We start from the raw sequence: 17,713 nt of genomic DNA, 5'->3' as shown, positions 1-17,713 counted from the left end.
CACTATCAAGATCACTCTATCCTTTCTGCATTTTCCCTTCAGGAAAGACCGTCTAATCATGATTGTTAGTGCTTTTTATAGAGTGAGGTCAATGTATTTAGTGACTTTTTTTGGTGATTTTGACTCTGTACTCCAGCACTTTGGATTTTTTTTTATTATACAATGAAGGGTTAAAGTCAATACTGTCAACTTGAATTTGATGGTATTTTCATCCATATCATATTTTCATCCACTTTAAGTACGTGCCCACTCCCCACCTCCCCCATTTTAGGGAACCAAAAGTATTTGGACAAATTCACTTGTGTATTAAAGTATTCAAAAGTTTACTATTTTGTCCCATATTCCTAGCACACAATCAATCTTGTGACTCTTGTTGGATGCATTTGCAGTTTTTTTTGGGCTTGTTTTTAGGTTTTGTGCCCAATAGAAATGAATGCTAAATAATGTATTGTCATTTTGGAGTCACTTTTATTGTAAATAAGGAAAGAATGTTTCTGAACACTTCTGCGTTTTAATATAGATGCTACCATGATTACAGATAATCCTGAATGAATATTGATGAGTGAGCAAGTTGGAGGCATATATATCATTCCCCCCCAAAACTGCAAACCTCTCCTGTTGTTGGTAATGGCATTTCTTGGGGGTATGATATTTATGCCTCAAACTTTCTCAATCGTCATTTTTCACAATTCATTCAGGATTATCCGTAATCATGGTAGCATCCACATTAATGCATAAGTGTTCAGAAACATATTCTTTATTTACAATAAAAGTGATTCAAATGACACAGTACATAATTTACCATTAATTTCTCTTGGGCACAAAATAAACTGAAAAACAACCAAAACAAACTGCAAATGCATCCAAGAAGTTTGTAATGTCACAAGATGGTTTGTTATTGTCATTGCATGCTAGGAATTATGGGACCAAATATGAAGCTTTGGACTACTCAAAGAAGTGAATTTGTCCAAATACTTTTGGTTTCCTAAAATGGGCTATGTACCAAAAGTGCTGTAATTTATATTTCTATGTAATTTCTATGGATGAAAATTCCTTCGCCTTCACCTTATTAACCTCATAGTCATAGGATTTAAAATTATACAAAGTACTGGAGTACAGAGCCAAAACAACAACAAATGTCACTGCCCAAATACTTTTGGACCTCACCACCAAGAGAGTGCTACACACACAGAGGGTTCAAGATGGTGGTGGTGAGAGGGAGATGCAGAGAGTGTGAGGGTAAGATGCAATCGGGCAAATTTAGAAGTAAGGATAAAAGGTGAGTGGGAGAGGGAGAAATCTTTCCATTTCTCAGAGCCTCTGTGAACCTCAGGCAAGTCTGGGCCTGATTTGAAGTCCGATGGCTGCTGTTATCTATCCCTTTATGTTCTGTACATATTGTTAACAGTCCTGAGCTGCAGGCAGAGACCAGCTTCTACAATCATGATCTGTACCCCACTTTCTGCTACTTGGATCTATCCACAATCATGCACTCTTCCAGCTTACAGACCCATTCGGAAAGTATTCAGATTTTTACACTTTGTTACGTTACAGCATTTTGCAAATGTATTACAAATAAAAAAACGAAATACCTTCGTTACATAACTATTCAGACCCTTTGCTATGAGACTCAAAATTGAGCTAAGGTGCATCTTGTTTCCATTCATCATCCTTGATGTTTCTACAGCTTGATTAGAGTCCGCCTGTGGTAAATTCTATTGATTGGACATGATTTGGAAAGGCACACTTCTGTCTATATAAGGTCCCACAGTTGACCGTGCATGTCAGAGCAAAAACCAAGCCATGAGTTCGAAGGAATTCTCCGTCGAGCTCCGAGAAAGGATTGTGTCAAGGCACAGATCTGGGGAAGGGTACCAAAAACACAGTGGCCTCCATTATTCTTGAATTGAAGAAGTTTGGAACCACCTAGATTCTTCCTAGAGCTGGCTGGCTGGCCAAACTAAGCAACCAGGGGAGAAGGGCCTCTGTAGAGATGGGATAACCTTCCAGAAGGACAACCACCTCAGTAAAAGGCACATGACAGCCCGCTTGGAGTTTGCCAAAAGGCACCTAAAGGATGAAACCAAGATTGAATTCTTTGGCCTGAATGCCAAGTAACACATCTGGAGGAAACCAGGCACCAACACTACGGTGAAACATGGTGGTGGCAGCATCATGCTGTGGAGATGTTTTTCAGCGGAAGGTACTGGGAGACTAGTCAGGATCGAGGGAAAGATGAACGGAGGGGAATACAGAGATCCTTTATGAAGAGCGCTCAGAGCCTCCGACTGGGGCAAAGGTTCACCTTCCAACAGGTCAACGACGCTTAGCACCCAGCCAAGACAGCACATGAGTGGCTTCGGGACAAGTCTCTGAATGTCCTTGAGTGGCCTACCCAGAGCCTGGACTTGATCAAAGATCTCTGGAGAGACCTGAAAATAGGTGTTTAGTGACACTCCCCATCCAACCTGACAGAGCTTGAGAGGCTCTGCAGAGAAGAATGAGAGTAACTCCACAAATACAGGTGTGCCAAGCTTGTAACGTCACACCCAAGAAGACTTGAGGCTGTAATCGCTGCCAAAGGTGCTTCAACAAAGTAAAGGGTCTGAATACTTATGAAAATGTTATTAAAAAAAATATTTATTTTATTTTATGCATTTGCAAAAATGTCTATAATGTATGTAGATTGATGAGGGGGGAAAAAATGATTGAATCAATTTTATAATACGGTTGTAACATAACAAAATGTGGAAAAAGTCAAGGTCTGAATACTTTCCGAATGCACTGTATTTAACAAGTAATGTGTACTATAATTTTTGTAAATAGCTGTTTTGAAAACATGCAGATCCTATATAGTTTTTTTTTTACTCTGGAAGTTACAACCATGTAGGACTGAGTTGTCTGAAAGTGAAATCAATTGCTCCATATCCTAACATTTTGGGAATTGTAATGATTTTTTATTTTCTTCTGTATGTGGTAGATGTGTTTTTATGAGCATTAATCTGAAAGCTAGTCCCTCAACCCTGGAGCTACAGTGACATTAAACTGTATTGTAGGATTGAGCTCTCTCTGCCTGTGGGGTAATAGGAATATACTATAGCACTGTTGATAAAGCCGAGCCTGTTCTTTTCTCTGATTGGCTTATTCTCAATGTGACATTTAAATCCAGCAGTGACTACCCAATGCTCCACCTGCTTTCGCTCGCTCTCTCTCTTGCTTCCCCCCCATGGCTGTCTTCACTCTGGGTTTTGTCTGTGCACCAGTGACAGTATCCGTGTCGACATGGAGAGGATAAACTTAGCAACACACCTCATCTGCATCGATGCACACAGTCAAGCCAGATCTTTTGAGGAGGAATCTCGTTTAGACACCCTGATCAGCACAGGATTAAGGACACAATTCTGTGGCACTGTAATTTTAAAGGAATACTCTTAACTACTTTTTTTTTTTCATTTTTTCCCTTTCAGATCTTTGGATTCTTAGTGGATTTTATCTACTGCTTTCGTTGGGTTGTTTTGGTTTACCTGATGCGTTGATTTTAACGATACAAGCATCGGTGCTGAGTACAGGCTTGCGCTGAGCTGCTCCGAGTTGATCTCTGTGAGCTTTGTCAGTCTTCCACATAGGCATCACATTAGCTGTTCTGAGAACTGGGGGAATTTCCCTTTTATTACCCACCCATCATACCATCCAGGGAGTTGTCCATAGTCAGGGAAGGGAAGAAGTCTCTGGTACACGAGGCTAAGAAGGATGGGGGTGCAGAAGGACATTATGGCCACAGCCCTGGGTGTGAGGATAGGGTCAGGGACCCAGAAGCCACCTTCTGGCAACCTCTCAAACTGTTTGCCTATTCACAGCTCACCTCACTGGTCCGCCGAGCCACCCTGAAGGACAACGACCACGCGACCAAGTATGAGAAAGTCCATAATTTCAAGGTAAGACCTGAACCTGCCTGCTCAGCGCTTCTTACTTTTCCTCTTCTGCTCTTTCTTTTTCACTGCCTTTATGGTTGTTATATCACATTTGAGGTTGTTTGATTGGCATATTTTACATGTTTGGAATGACAGGGGGGAGAGAATTGCCTGTTTGTAAAAGATAAAAATCTATATTCTGATCGGCTTCTGACTAGTGAGCAGCATTTTAAGTAGTCATGAAGGAGGTGGGATTGTAGTAGTCCTCAGCAACTGATAGTGTAGTCTGACTGGCTACCGGACCTGTTGTGGGTAGCTCATATAAACTGGGAGAGGGAGATAGAACACAGCACTTAATCCCATTCTGTCCAGCCAGACGCTTGGGGACCCTCCAGCTGCATCTTGCCAACCACACCTCTTACCAGCCAAACATAGCAACCATCTTGTCCTAAAACAATCTCAGCCAGATATCATTTTACTAGAACATGTGAAAATAATACATTTTGTTTTGTGAGATTCTTTTTAATAACCAGACTGCTATAACACCAGTCATTTAGGTTTTCTCATTTTGTTGTTTGTCTTGTCATTTGCACAAGATGCCTATCCTCCACGTTCCCATTCCCAAAATAACAATCTAAAACAAGGGGTCTGAGTCCACCATGCTTTTCAAAGATAAATGTTGAGCATTTCTGATTGGTATAGCCATTATCTGGCAGAACTAGGCATTTGTTTGATGTTGTCCCTTTTTAGATATGTGATAATCCTGGCATTGTCAACCATGGTACACACACACACACACACACACACACACTCCCACCACCGCCACTCTCCAACCCCCATTAAGGCCTGCCAGTCTGCTTTCTAGTGCTGCTTATCTCTCTCAGGGATAATTCCCAATTGGCTCCTTCCATGTGCGCAGGCTGTGGAGATCCAGACTAGTATGTCCATCTATCCTTCCATCCAGTAAAAAAAGTGACCATGTTTTCCATCCTCTCTTCCTCGCCCCTGCAGGTGCACACCTTCCGGGGACCCCACTGGTGTGAATATTGTGCCAACTTCATGTGGGGCCTCATCGCTCAGGGAGTTAAATGTGCAGGTAAAGGGAGGGTGAGAAGCAAACCGTGGTCTCTGCTTTGTGTTTTGTCTTTTAACACAGCTAGTTTGAACCAGGTTTCGAGGAGATGTCATATACAGCACCATACCAGTGTCTACAGGGCGTTCGTAAATTCAATCTGGCAATCTACTCGAGTTCAGAGCGCTCTGGTTTGAGAGTGTCAGAGCAAAGAATAATTGATGAATTTAAGAACGACAAGTTGTGCCTGTTGATATGACAGGTGCCAGTAAATATTGGCTTAAAAAACCCGAATTGAAATGTTGCCATTAAGTTAGTCACAAACCCTCTTGATAACATGAAAATAGACTAACCAGCTCAGCAAAGGTGAGTAAAATTAGTCAGTGAGCTGTTCTCTCATTTTTGTCTTTAAAGTAGCTAGTCAATGTTAGCCAGTTAGCTTGGATGCTTGACTAATAATGGCAGACTTTTTTTAATTTAACCATTATTTTAGGGAAAACATTTGAAAACCTACAGTGCTTTTGGAAAGTATTCAGACCCCTTGACTTTTTCCACATTTTATTACGTTACATCCTTATTCTAAAATGGATTAAATTGTTTACCCCATAATGTCAAAGAAAAAAATGGTTATTAGAAATGTTTGCAAATGTATTAAATCAAAAACTGACATTTAAATAAGGGTAGGCAACAACACATCTGCCACGCTGATCCTCAACACAGGGGCCCCTTGGGTGCGTGCTTCGTCCCCTCCTGTACTCCCTGTTCACCCATGACTGCGTGGCCAAACACGACTCCAACACCATTTCATTTTGTTGACGACACAACAGTGGTAGGCCTGATTACTGTCAACGATGAGACCGCCTATAGGGATGAGGTCAGTGACCTGGCCGTGTGGTGCCAGGACAACAACCTCTCCCTTAATGTGAGCGAGACCAAGGATCTGATCATGGACTACAGGAAAAGGCGGGCTGAACAGGCCCCCGTGAACATCGAAGGGGCTGTAGTGGAGTGGGTCGAGAGTTTCAAGTTCCTTGGACCACTATCATGGTCCAAACACACCAAGACAGTTGTGAAGAGTGCACGACAACACCTTTTCCCCATCAGGAGACAAAGTATTTGGCATAGGTCCCCAGATTCTCAACGTTTTACAGCTGCACCATCGAAGCATCCTGACCGGTTACATCACCGCTCGGCATCTGTCCGAGGCCCAGTACATCACTGGGGCCAAGCTTCTTGCCATCCAGGACCTCTACCAGGCAGTGTCAGAGGAAGCCCCTAAAAATTGTCACTCCAGCCACCCTGTTCTCTCTGCTACCGCACTGCAAACGGTACTGGAGTGCCAAGTCTAGGTCCAAGAGGCTTCTAAACAGCTTCTACCCCCAAGCCATAAGACTCCTGAACATCTAATCAAATGGCTTCCCAGACTATTTGCTTTGCCCATCTCCCCCTCTTTTACACTGCTGCTACTCTCTGTTATCATCTATGCATAGTCACTTTAGTACCGGTGCCCTCGCACATCGACTCTACCTTTACCCCCCTGAATATAGTCTCGCTATTGTTATTTTACTGCTGCTCTTTAATTACTTCTGACTTTTATTTCTTATCCGTATTTTTTAAAACTGCGTTGTTGGTTAGGGGCTCGTAAGTAAGCTTGTTGTGTTCGGCGCATGTGACTAATACAATTTGATTTGCTCTATTTTTCAATGCCATTTTATGGGCAAATTGATCAGAGATCGCCACTGCAGACCTTAAGAAATGATGTGCATGATAGAGTGCGTTCTTACTATTGTATTTTTTTATTGATTTGAAGTAGTTGTCTAACTAATGTGTAATTGCTTTTTGCTCTTGTAGTACAGGGCTCCCTTGCAAACGAGGCTGGTCTCAATTGGACCCCCTGCCTAAATAAAGGTTACATAAAACATACACAATTCATCTCCAATTGGAAAAGCAATCAGATTGGCATAACACTGAGGATGCGTTTATGCGTTGTAACAGAAGAATAGTTTAGTGCTGCCTGCCATTTTAAATTGTGATAAGGACACTTTATTTAGGCAGGACTACCCTGCCTAAATAAAGGTTCAATTAAATGATACAGTATTATTGCTAATCTCTTTTTCTGCCCAGATTGCGGTTTGAATGTCCACAAACAGTGTTCCAAAATGGTGCCAAACGACTGTAAGCCTGACCTCAAGCATGTCAAGAAAGTATACAGTTGTGACCTTACGACCCTGGTAAAAGCCCACCATTCCAAGCGACCCATGGTGGTGGACATGTGCATACAAGAGATTGAGTCTAGAGGTGAGCGGTAGAAAATGACCCACTTGTGATGTTTTTTTTTGTTGCTATAGGGTTGTTATGGTTTCAGACATCCTCCAGTAACAATGTTCATGTTACTTTGTTCAGATTTCCTGACAAGTAATGGAGAGGTATGAATTTGTACTGGTGTTAGTTTGATTAAATGTAAAGCTGTTTAATTTGTCATTGTCTTTCTCTCCCGTTCTCTAACTGTAGGTGTTCAGTCTGAGGGCCTGTACAGAATCTCAGGCTTCAGTGACCTGATTGAAGATGTGAAGCTGGCTTTTGACAGAGGCAGGGCCCTTTTTCCTTTGCCACTGTATCGCATTCTGCTTTCTGGGTGGGGTAGTCAGTGGGTATCAATTGGACTTAGGCCAAGGACTATTGTTGATATTGCTGCAAGATTGCGGGGACTAGGTTGGACAAAAACAGATTTAATTGGTAATGGCAGTTACCAAGTAAGGCCAATCGAGTGCCAACTGAGTTTATAATCTCTAGACCGGCTGCAAAGCCACAAAACAATAGAATTCTAAGTTCTCTTTTTGGATGCGTGCAACCGTTGTGGCATCTTTTAATTAACTGCCCCGTCTATAGATAAGTTTTAAAATTCTCCCTCTTGTCTCCCAATAGATGGTGAAAAGGCGGACATTTCTGTGAATGTGTATGAAGACATCAATATAATCACTGGCGCACTGAAACTGTACTTCAGGGATTTACCTATTCCTCTTATCACGTATGAAGCCTACCCAAGGTTCATGGAGGCAGCAAGTTAGTCTTAACTTAGCCCGTTTAATGAATATTTGTATTTGGACTTTTATTGGGTGTGTGTTATGCTTCCTATCCTGCAGACACTGACTGTGTGTCCATTTTTTTTCGGATTCTAGAGATTACAGATCCAGACAAGCGGTTAGAGGCCCATCATGAAGCTCTGAAGCTGCTGCCACCTGCACACTGTGAATCACTGTGTTATCTCATGGCCCACTTAAAGAGGTGAGACCAGATATTGTAGTATATTATGGTAAAACAGGCGTACAGTGCCTAGTCATTGAGTAGAGACAATGATTAGATTTACAGTCTATTAAAACTTAGGGATCGGCGTTGCAAATCATGCAGTGCCTTGTGTCAAGATCGCAAATTCTTGTAAATATAACTGCACTGTCAATTTACAGTAGCTATTACTGCGAAAAAATATCATGCTATTGTTTGAGTCCCTAACAACCAAACACTTGTTTTTCACCGTGATAGGTTTCATAAATTCACCGCTGAAGGTGAAATGTTTACTTACATTCTGAATTTATCATCCAAAGGGTACCAGAGATAACATGAAGTGTCGTTTTGTTAGATAAAATCCTTTTTCATATCTTAGCATACACGATCGATTTTGTATTTCCGCTTGTTCAATTTTCAAAGAACAGAATCTGTGAAAATGTAACCCTAAATGTTGTTTCAACCAGTCAAATCACATTCGTATGTATTCCTCTGAGATCCTAGAACGTAACCAGACTTCACTATATCATTAGGGTTGGTCCGAGAGCGACGCCTTCATGGCACGCCAATGACAAGGGCGGTCTTCACTCGAACAACTTTGTCAAATAAGCACAATCGGGATCAAACAAAGCTAGCTAGATAGCCAATGAGCTGGGCTTTATGGGAGTATCTGTCGCAAAATGCAGCTGCTAACCTTGTGCGATAGCATGCCATTTCCTTTTGGTGGAAGCACCTTTGACAGCCATTAGGATGTTAAAATATTTTTTGGGCTACAATTAAAAATGTATATTTGTAATTCTCACACCACTTTGCAATGAGCTGGAGGCAGTATGCGTTTTTAAAACATACTATAGCTAATTAATTGTTTGAAACCTGAGCATTTTACTACATAGTATGAGGCATGTTTTACCTTGTTTCAACATAGCCAAGGCAAAATCTCACCATATCAGGAGGCAATTATTTTATACAGACATTGAAACTAGTAGCTTATTTCTCATTAAATTTTTATTTAAACTTTCTTTCATTTTCCATTCGCCAAATGCAAATTTGCGTGTGGCCTACTGCCTTGTGCGTATTGCTGCGCCAATAATGTTAAGAAATAGTTTATCAACAGTTTAAGCTAAACGGTCTTGATCTGTTGTATCAGATACATTTTTTCTTTTTAAAAGCAATGAATGTCACCTAGGCCTACTGATTTTATGAATGTGGTATCTATCCTCCCACAACTGAGACTGGGCTGTTTATTTCACGACAAGCTGACCAATAGAATAGTTAAACTTTTTTTCTACTACGGGTATAGTAGATTTCCCCAAGTAAATTGCTAAAATTATATAGCCGAATTAGCCTACTCCTGTCTATACAGAAATAAGTAAAATAATTCAAAATAGACTACTGAAGCATGATTTGGCCACAGAGGATCATTGGCTTCAGTCGGAAGGAAAGGCAGCGAGTGCTGCAAATACCAAATAGATTGTTGATTTGCCACTGTCACTGAAAAGTAGAGGCCCAGCCAGGCATATTACAATATTTCTAAATTCAATCGCAGGAAAACACCGTTTGGAAAGCAAATGGCTGTTGCTGTAAAGCGAAGACAATGAAAAGACTAATCTGTCTTTTAGATATCAAAATGTTCATCTTAATTGAGCAAAGAACAGTAGTCCTATAGCATACCTTATTGGCAGCAGTGGAGATCATCGGCCATATGAATATGCGCACAGCGCATATTCACACTCATTGTTGGGTCAATCCCACTTAAGTTAGTTTTTTGGACAATTTCCTCCTCCAGTTTAGATGGACATCGTATTTGTGCGTCCCCTTATCGTAGGCCTATTTATATGGACAACGTTGTTTTTATTAATCGTCAGTTTCAGCAGAGTAGGCTACCCTGTAATTTGTCTTATTAAAAAAGGTTCTGCTAATGTCTCCAGTCATATAAAGTGTAGTAGAATTGCATGAAATGTGTTTTTCACGTGCAAAGAAAGAAGAAATGTATCTGATATAGCCCAGGCCTCTACACTATACTCGCTCAGCCATGCATTGATTGGTATTTTTTGTTGTTGTTGCAAACAGTGATTGAGTCATAGCTTACTATTTGTATCTTACATCAGTCTTCAAATGTGATGATGAATGGTATTTTATATTATAAAGGTGCATTTTTACGGTGAAAATTTGCTTCCCCAAACTTATGGGACGGGTACATTTCTCAAATGTAATTTAAATGAAAATGCTGCCGGTCAAACGTGTGGTGCCACATTTTCCTTACGGTGTCCCTGGCATACACGTATTTTGCCGCTCTGTTCCAGTGGAATCTAACAGCATCTTTATCTCACGTTGAATAGTTGATTCCTGCCATGTCAATTGATATCTGCTGTTATAGTATTTATAATAATAAAAATGAAAAATATTACAATAAAAAATAACATTTTAAAATAACAATTTTCCATATGAATAACGAGTGAGAGGTTCCAAATTCTAATGCATCTCTGATAGTCTGTGCATCAATTCACTTTGTTTTTCTTGCCATTGTAAATTCAATCACCCCCTTCACCATCGTCATGATCATTATTCAGTTAATTCAAATTCAATCATGAAGTGAGGAAAGACACATCAGGTGTTGGTACCAATGCCATTTGTCTTGGCAATTAGGTTTCAAAAAACAGGCAAACCAGCCTAAAAACGATCTTGTTTTGTCTTTTAGAGGATTGTAAAATACAAATTCTTAAAAGTCTGAGAAAGAGGACGATGTTGCAGATTTATTTTCAAGGAGTGGCTGCAGTCCCGTCTTCTCTGCACCCCTCTTCCCGACGGCTAAAGGTCCGAAGCGTCTGCGCATGTGCTGGGTTCTCTACTTTGCACAGTCTCTGCTCTACTCGTTGAGCTGCCCAGAGAACATGCCACCCGGGCGAATGATACTTGTTTAATAAACTTAGATCAAAGCTGAATCAATGTCTACAAGATCACATAATGATAGTATTGTATAACATACTGTAAGACAAATAACATCACCTCATTTCTTATGAGATTTTCAGATGATTGTGCGAATGGTCACATTTTTCTCATGCGGCCAAAACTCTGCAGCGCTTGCCAAAGAATCACATGCACGATGTGATTCGGATCTTCAGTTCTGGGGAAAAGGGATCCATGGGGGTGGGATCCGCAGCCTCTGCCTTATTTGAATTACAAAATCAAATGCCCGTCGGCCAATGGCGGTTCTAGTGTTAAGATGTGTAAATACTTGTGAAGCAGCTTATTGTGTGACTTAAGAAATTCTTGCGGACAAATACTTATGCAATCAAGGCGGGCCTTTTTTTAAAGTTATTATTATTAATTGTAGAGTTCATATTTTTTACTTGGAATTATATGTTAACAATAACCAATAATTGGTTTTATGGTAGAAAACTAATTTGGACCTGAATGAGCATGTCAATGGCATCCAAAGGGGTTATTTTTTTGTTGCTGTTTCTCTCTCCTTGCCCTGACCCTTTCCTGTTCCTCTTTAAAGGGTAATCCAAAATGAGAAAGACAACCTGATGAATGCAGAAAACCTTGGCATTGTTTTTGGGCCCACCCTCATGCGTGCCCCAGACCTGGATGCGATGACGGCGCTCAATGACATCCGCTATCAGAGACAGGTGGTGGAGACGCTTATAAAGAACGAAGACATTCTGTTCTGAAAGGGGATGATTAACAATGAAGGAATCTTAAATCATGAATAAGCGATGTACTCATCATTTAGAAAGGAGGAAGTGACAATGTTTTTAATATTTTCCCTTTGTAAAACTAAGACTTGAATAATAATGCACCATTGTACATTCTCTTCCACTCCTAGTGAGCCCTGTCTGAAGAGATGTCTGTTTGAATCACGTACCTTAGACTTGTCTTTTGCATGTTCACCCCCCCCCCCATTTGTGTCGGGGGTAATTGATGGAACACACATTCCTTTGGATAGTTAGTATGCGTTTTTGTTTTCAGATATTGTGTTACACCAAAGGGAGAGAGGACTCAACTTTCTCTGACATTATAGTGTCTTTGACAGCATGGGCAGTGCCATTGATGCTACAACCCATAGGAATCCCCATCCAGTTGGCTACTTTTAACACTTTGAAATGGCGGAGGCATGGTGGATGCCCTCAATGGCAATGTCCATGCCAAAATGGGTTATATCCATGATGAGTCCTCTCTCTATGGGTCACAATCACTCATTAACTGCTCTCTCTGATCTTGTAGATGTGGCTCATTTGTTTCATGATGGGTTTATTATTCCTGTGAATCACTAATGTACCTGGATGTAACATACAATACTATCGGTTAAAAACCTTGTTTATTTTGTTTAATATTGTATGTTCTTTTACGTTCATTTAAAATAAATGCAATGGCATATTTATATAATTTCAGCCAGTAGTTCTAAAAGTAGCCTAGCAATCACATGCCATAACGGGTGCCTTAAATGTATTATGTTATATTAGCGGTGTGTCCCATGTACATCTGCACTTCATTTATATTATAATGGCGTGCCACACTATTGGCACTCACTGCCCCTATTGTCAGAGTATCCAATGTGATCAAGCCTCCCACTTTTACCTTGCAGCGTCATTGTATGTGATTGTGCCTTTCAACGGTCCTATCAACATTGTCCACCCGATTTGGTTGTTTGAAGTATCCCTTTATTCCTTGGTCAGACTATGGCACAAAACTTGTCTAGTTTAAAAAGTATAAATGGTACCAAATAGCTCAATGGATGCAAAGTTGAGTCAGTCTGGTTTAATTTGAACCTAACTAACCAGTTTTATTACAATGGGATGCCCATCCACAGTGGATGGCCCATTATCAGGAAATATATGCGAAGTATGCTAAGCCTGTGACAAGGTCTGAGAGAGGGTTTTGTGCAAGCAGGATCAGCCATGTACCACAATTTTGCAGAATCTTTGTCCCCAAGGATGAACCAGACTTATTTTCTGAGGTCTTGGCTGATTTATTTAGATTTTCCCCTGATGTCAAGCAAAGAGGCACTGAGTTTGAAGGTAGGCCTTGAAATACATCCACAGGTACACTTCCAATTGACTTCCAATTATGTCAAATAGCCTATCAAATCAAAATCAAATCAAGTGTATTTATATAGCCCTTCATACATCAGCTGATATCTCAAAGTGCTGTACAGACACCCAGCCTAAAACCCCAAACAGCAAGCAATGCAGGTGTAGCAAGCACGGTGGCTAGGAAAAACTCCCTAGAAAGGCCAAAACCTAGGAAGAAACATAGAGAGGAACCAGGCTATGAGGGGTGGCCAGTCCTCTTCTGACTGTGCCGGGTGGAGATAACAGAACATGGCCAAGCTGTTCAAATGTTCATAAATGACCAGCATGGTCAAATAATAATAATAATCACAGTAGTTGTTGAGGGTGCAGCAAGTCAGCACCTCAGGAGTAAAATGTCAGTTGGCTTTTCATAGCCAATCATTAAGAGCATCTCTACCACTCCTGCTGTCTCTAGAGTTAAAAACAGCAGGTCTGGGACAGGTAGCACGTCCGGTGAACAGGTCAGGATTCCATAGCCGCAGCCAGAACAGTTGAAACTGGAGCAGCAGCACGGCCAGGTGAACTGGGGACAGCAAGGAGTCATCATACCAGGTAGTCTTGAGGCATGGTCCTAGGGCTCAGGTCCTCCGAGAGAGAAAGAAAGAGAATTAGAGAGAGCATACTTAAATTCACACAGGACACCAGATAAGACAGGAGAAGTACTCCAGATATAACAGACTGACCCTAGCCCCTGACAAACTACTGCAGCATAAATACTGGAGGCTGAGACGGGAGGGGTCAGGCGACACTGGCCCCATCTTATGATACCCCCGGACAGGGCCAAACAGGAAGGATATAACCCCACCCACTTAGCCAAAGCACACTAGAGGGATATCTTCAACCACCAACTTACCATCCTGAGACCAGGCCGAGTATAGCCCACAAAGATCTCCGCCACGGCGCAACCCAGACAGGAAGATCACATCAGTGACTCAACCCACTCAAGTGACGCACCCCTCTTAGGGGACGGCATGAAAGAGCACCAGTAAGCCAGTGACTCAGCCCCTGTAATAGGGTTAGAGGCAGAGAATCCCAGTGGAAAGAGGGGAACCGGCCAGGCAGAGACAGCAAGGGCGGTTCGTTGCTCCAGAGCCTTTCCGTTCACCTTCACACTCCTGGGCCAGACTACACTCAATCATATGACCCACTGAAGAGTAACTTCTAAGTTGCCAACTTTGACACTAAAACAGGGGACCTTGCAAGCTTAGCTCTGGAACCAAATAAGATCGATTGCGTTTTTCCAAGATGCAGAGAAAGATTTATCAAAAAAATCTATTTGCTGATATTGGATAACTGCACTGAGTATTTCTTTCTTATGGGACACAAGTAGAGTCATCTGCATACAAAAACCATTGACAAGAGCAGGCTGATTTATGTTTAAAAAAAAACATTTAGGGTTGGGGTGACTGAAGGAAGGCATGTGTGACTGCTTGTATCTCTCAGTCTTGGGCTGTGGATAAGATGGCAGTTAGCTTGTCTTGTAAAGGGACCTTTAAAGAGGAAAACATCCAGGCAAAATGTATCTCTTTGCTCATGGAATGAGGGTAGTGATAATGAATTTAGTGCAGCCTTGTATCTGACATATGCTGTGCCAAGGATGATTTGCCAAATGTGGTTTTGGTTGCGCTCAAGCTGATCAGAGTGCCTGAGTTTAGGAGTCACTGCCAGGACCGGCAGGGGAAGTGGGCCCGGTTCCTTCCCTGGGCGGAGTATGCCCAGAATTCACTTTGTCACTCCTCCACTGGGCTGTCACCCTTCCAGTGCGTCCCAGGGTACCAACCGGCCCAGGCTCCATGGACCCCGAGCCAGAAGCTCCTGCAGAGGAGGTTTGGAACACTGCCCAGGTGAGGCTCCAATGCGCCATCTGCCGCCAGAAAGAGCAGACGGACCGCCACTGCAGGGAGGCTCCCGTGTTTCATCCCGGTGAACGCGTCTGCCTTCCGCCAGGAACCTCCCCCTCTGCCTGACCTACCGGAAGCTGAGCCCCCGGTTTGTGGGGCCATGCAAATTCCTCCAGAGGATCAATGAAATAACGTACAAATTACAGCTCCCCACTAGAACTACCTTATCTCACCCTCTTTTCATGTTTCCCTCATCAGCATGGGGGTTTCTGGTCTCCTGGCTTATGCCATCTCCCACGACACCTCTCCACCTCCCCTGGACATCGAAGGAAGCCCGTCAGATGACGTCAGATCCCTCCTGGACTCCCGACGTCATGGGGGTCACTTCCAGTATATGGTGGACTGGGAGGGGTATGGTCCAGAGGAGTGCTGTTGGGTTCCGGTGGATGACATTCTAGATCCCAACATCATCCGAGATTTCCACCTTCGCCGACCGGCCCGCTCCTCGCCTTCGGGGCCATCCTCCTGTGGCTGGAGCCACGCGTCGGTGGGGGTTCTATCACGTCTACTCCCGCTCTGGGGCTTGACGTTGCCGGTCTACTAACCACCAGTCCTGGCAAACTATCATTACGCACACCTAGCACCCATCATTACGTACACCTGCACCCCATTAGGCACACTTGGACTTCATCACTTCCACGATTACTTCCCCTTTAGCTGTTGTATCACCAACATGCAGTATTGTATGGTGGAATATTATATGTAGAGAGTGACAGAGACTTTGTCATTTCTTCAAACAATCATCTTTAGTCAATATTGATTAATTATTGCAATACTGAAACCGTCGACACAAAAGTCTTGACTGTTGGGCTGAGAGCCTACTCTTTACAGACAGTGCACAGTTTATATAGCTGATACCCAGAATGCTTGGTTCCACCTCTCCCATATACATTGGAGGTACTATAAGCCACTGGGGTTTCCTCTGGTCATCTGCCTCTCGTGCTGTTTCCCAGATGCCTGGATAATTAGGACTAGTGAGGCCTTTGTTCTGTTCCTCCTGGCCATCTCGGTGACACACACCACATCTGATCTATGGAATGCCAGCTGTGTTTTTTTTTTTATCACCAAGTTATCACTTAATCAGTTGCCAGCCCAAGCTCCATAAAGACTCATCTCAGTTAACTCTGAAAGGAGAGAGAGAGAGTCCTAAGAACCTTACTCTATTCAATAAAACAACCATTTGGTGCATAAATATAACAATCTTGTTATCCTGCTACCACAATTGTATCTGTGTTCCTGTTCAAAAACGCTACTCTTGTTCTTGCATTCTTTCTAAGTTCGTTCATATTAAACTCAGACTACACCTGCTTCCTGACTCCCTGCGTCTTCGTTACAGTCCATTTACCTTACAGCTAAAATTAAGTTAGTTTTAAGCTTCCTTAATGCAAAAGATTTCCAATAAACTAGTGTGAGTAGCCCTTTCCTGCAGTCATTGACCAATAGCGCCCCCTTTGGCCTCGGGTGTAATGTTATTCATGTTTTGTTTTTTTTACAATGAAAATCTGGGTGTTTGTCAAACAGTTTTGTTATATTTCAGTCTTCTGTGATGTGTGTGTATATAAAGTGTAATATTGGGATGCAAACTCAAAATGGAATACATTTCAACTCTCTTATCTAACATGGTACAGGTGTCTTATTTTTTTAAACCCATAACCATGTATGTGAGGTGTATACTTTTGTTTCAAAGTAGATTTGTTTAAAACTACCAAGAATCAATGTGTGACCCTGATTTAGCCCACTGCAGTAAAAGGTTAAACATTTGCTTTCCCTTTCTGTCAACATTAAACCAACACCACCATATGAAGCAACCAGTACATTTTTTTGACTTAACTCCACTCCCAATTGGTACAACAAATATATAATTGAAATCACGCCTTCCTTTCAATTCAATACATAGTCTACATAATTTCCATGCACACAAAAATATTATAGCCAACATGCCACTTTCATGCCATATAGCCATGACTTTGGAGCACTAAAACCCTACTGTACTATCACATACTGGAAAGACTGTAGCACACATAGTGACCATCACATTCAAAACAGAAGAGTAACATAATACATTTCCTGGGCCTGCAATGTCATTTCTATCAATCTGCAGGGAGTGGCGTACACACCAAAATGTGACCCACTCCAATGTTTACCACCAGTGGCAGCTGTCCAACTTCAACCTGTGCCTCCAGGAACATGGAACAGAAGATCCTACATACAGTACATATGCGACTGGCATATGGGAATTGCACACAGATGGTTCTTTGAGTTGGGAAGCTGCATAGTGAAGTGGGTGCAGACAAAGTTAACTCCACTTACCAAACCAGAGGTGATCAAGCTGATCATCTTCAGTGACATGTGGTTACTTTTCACAAAAGTTGAGCATAAGTGCATAGTCTTTGGCCATTATTTTCTGCCCTGTGATTGATCTTTTGCTACCATCAAGAAAAGGTGCACATTTATCAGTTCTTCATATTCCCA

At 42.0% G+C, this 17,713-nt stretch overlaps 1 protein-coding gene across 2 annotated transcripts in view; it reads left to right on the top strand.

The window, feature by feature from the left end:
* Window positions 1–12,649, top strand: part of LOC112220182 (N-chimaerin-like) — a 30,942-nt gene extending 18,293 nt beyond the window's left edge. For both annotated transcript variants that reach the window (XM_024381871.2, XM_024381870.2), the window contains exons 8-14: window positions 3,858–3,935; window positions 4,923–5,007; window positions 7,108–7,281; window positions 7,495–7,572; window positions 7,909–8,046; window positions 8,163–8,268; window positions 11,768–12,649. In XM_024381871.2, the coding sequence (XP_024237639.1) occupies window positions 3,858–3,935; window positions 4,923–5,007; window positions 7,108–7,281; window positions 7,495–7,572; window positions 7,909–8,046; window positions 8,163–8,268; window positions 11,768–11,939 (831 nt within the window). In that variant the 3' untranslated portion in view covers window positions 11,940–12,649. The remainder of the gene's footprint in view (window positions 1–3,857; window positions 3,936–4,922; window positions 5,008–7,107; window positions 7,282–7,494; window positions 7,573–7,908; window positions 8,047–8,162; window positions 8,269–11,767) is intronic.
* The last annotated feature ends 5,064 nt before the right edge of the window (window positions 12,650–17,713 follow it).

Source organism: Oncorhynchus tshawytscha, linkage group LG07 (assembly GCF_018296145.1).
Source record: "Oncorhynchus tshawytscha isolate Ot180627B linkage group LG07, Otsh_v2.0, whole genome shotgun sequence".
Taxonomy (NCBI): Eukaryota; Metazoa; Chordata; class Actinopteri; order Salmoniformes; family Salmonidae; genus Oncorhynchus; species Oncorhynchus tshawytscha.
This window is presented reverse-complemented; position numbering and strand designations above follow the sequence as displayed.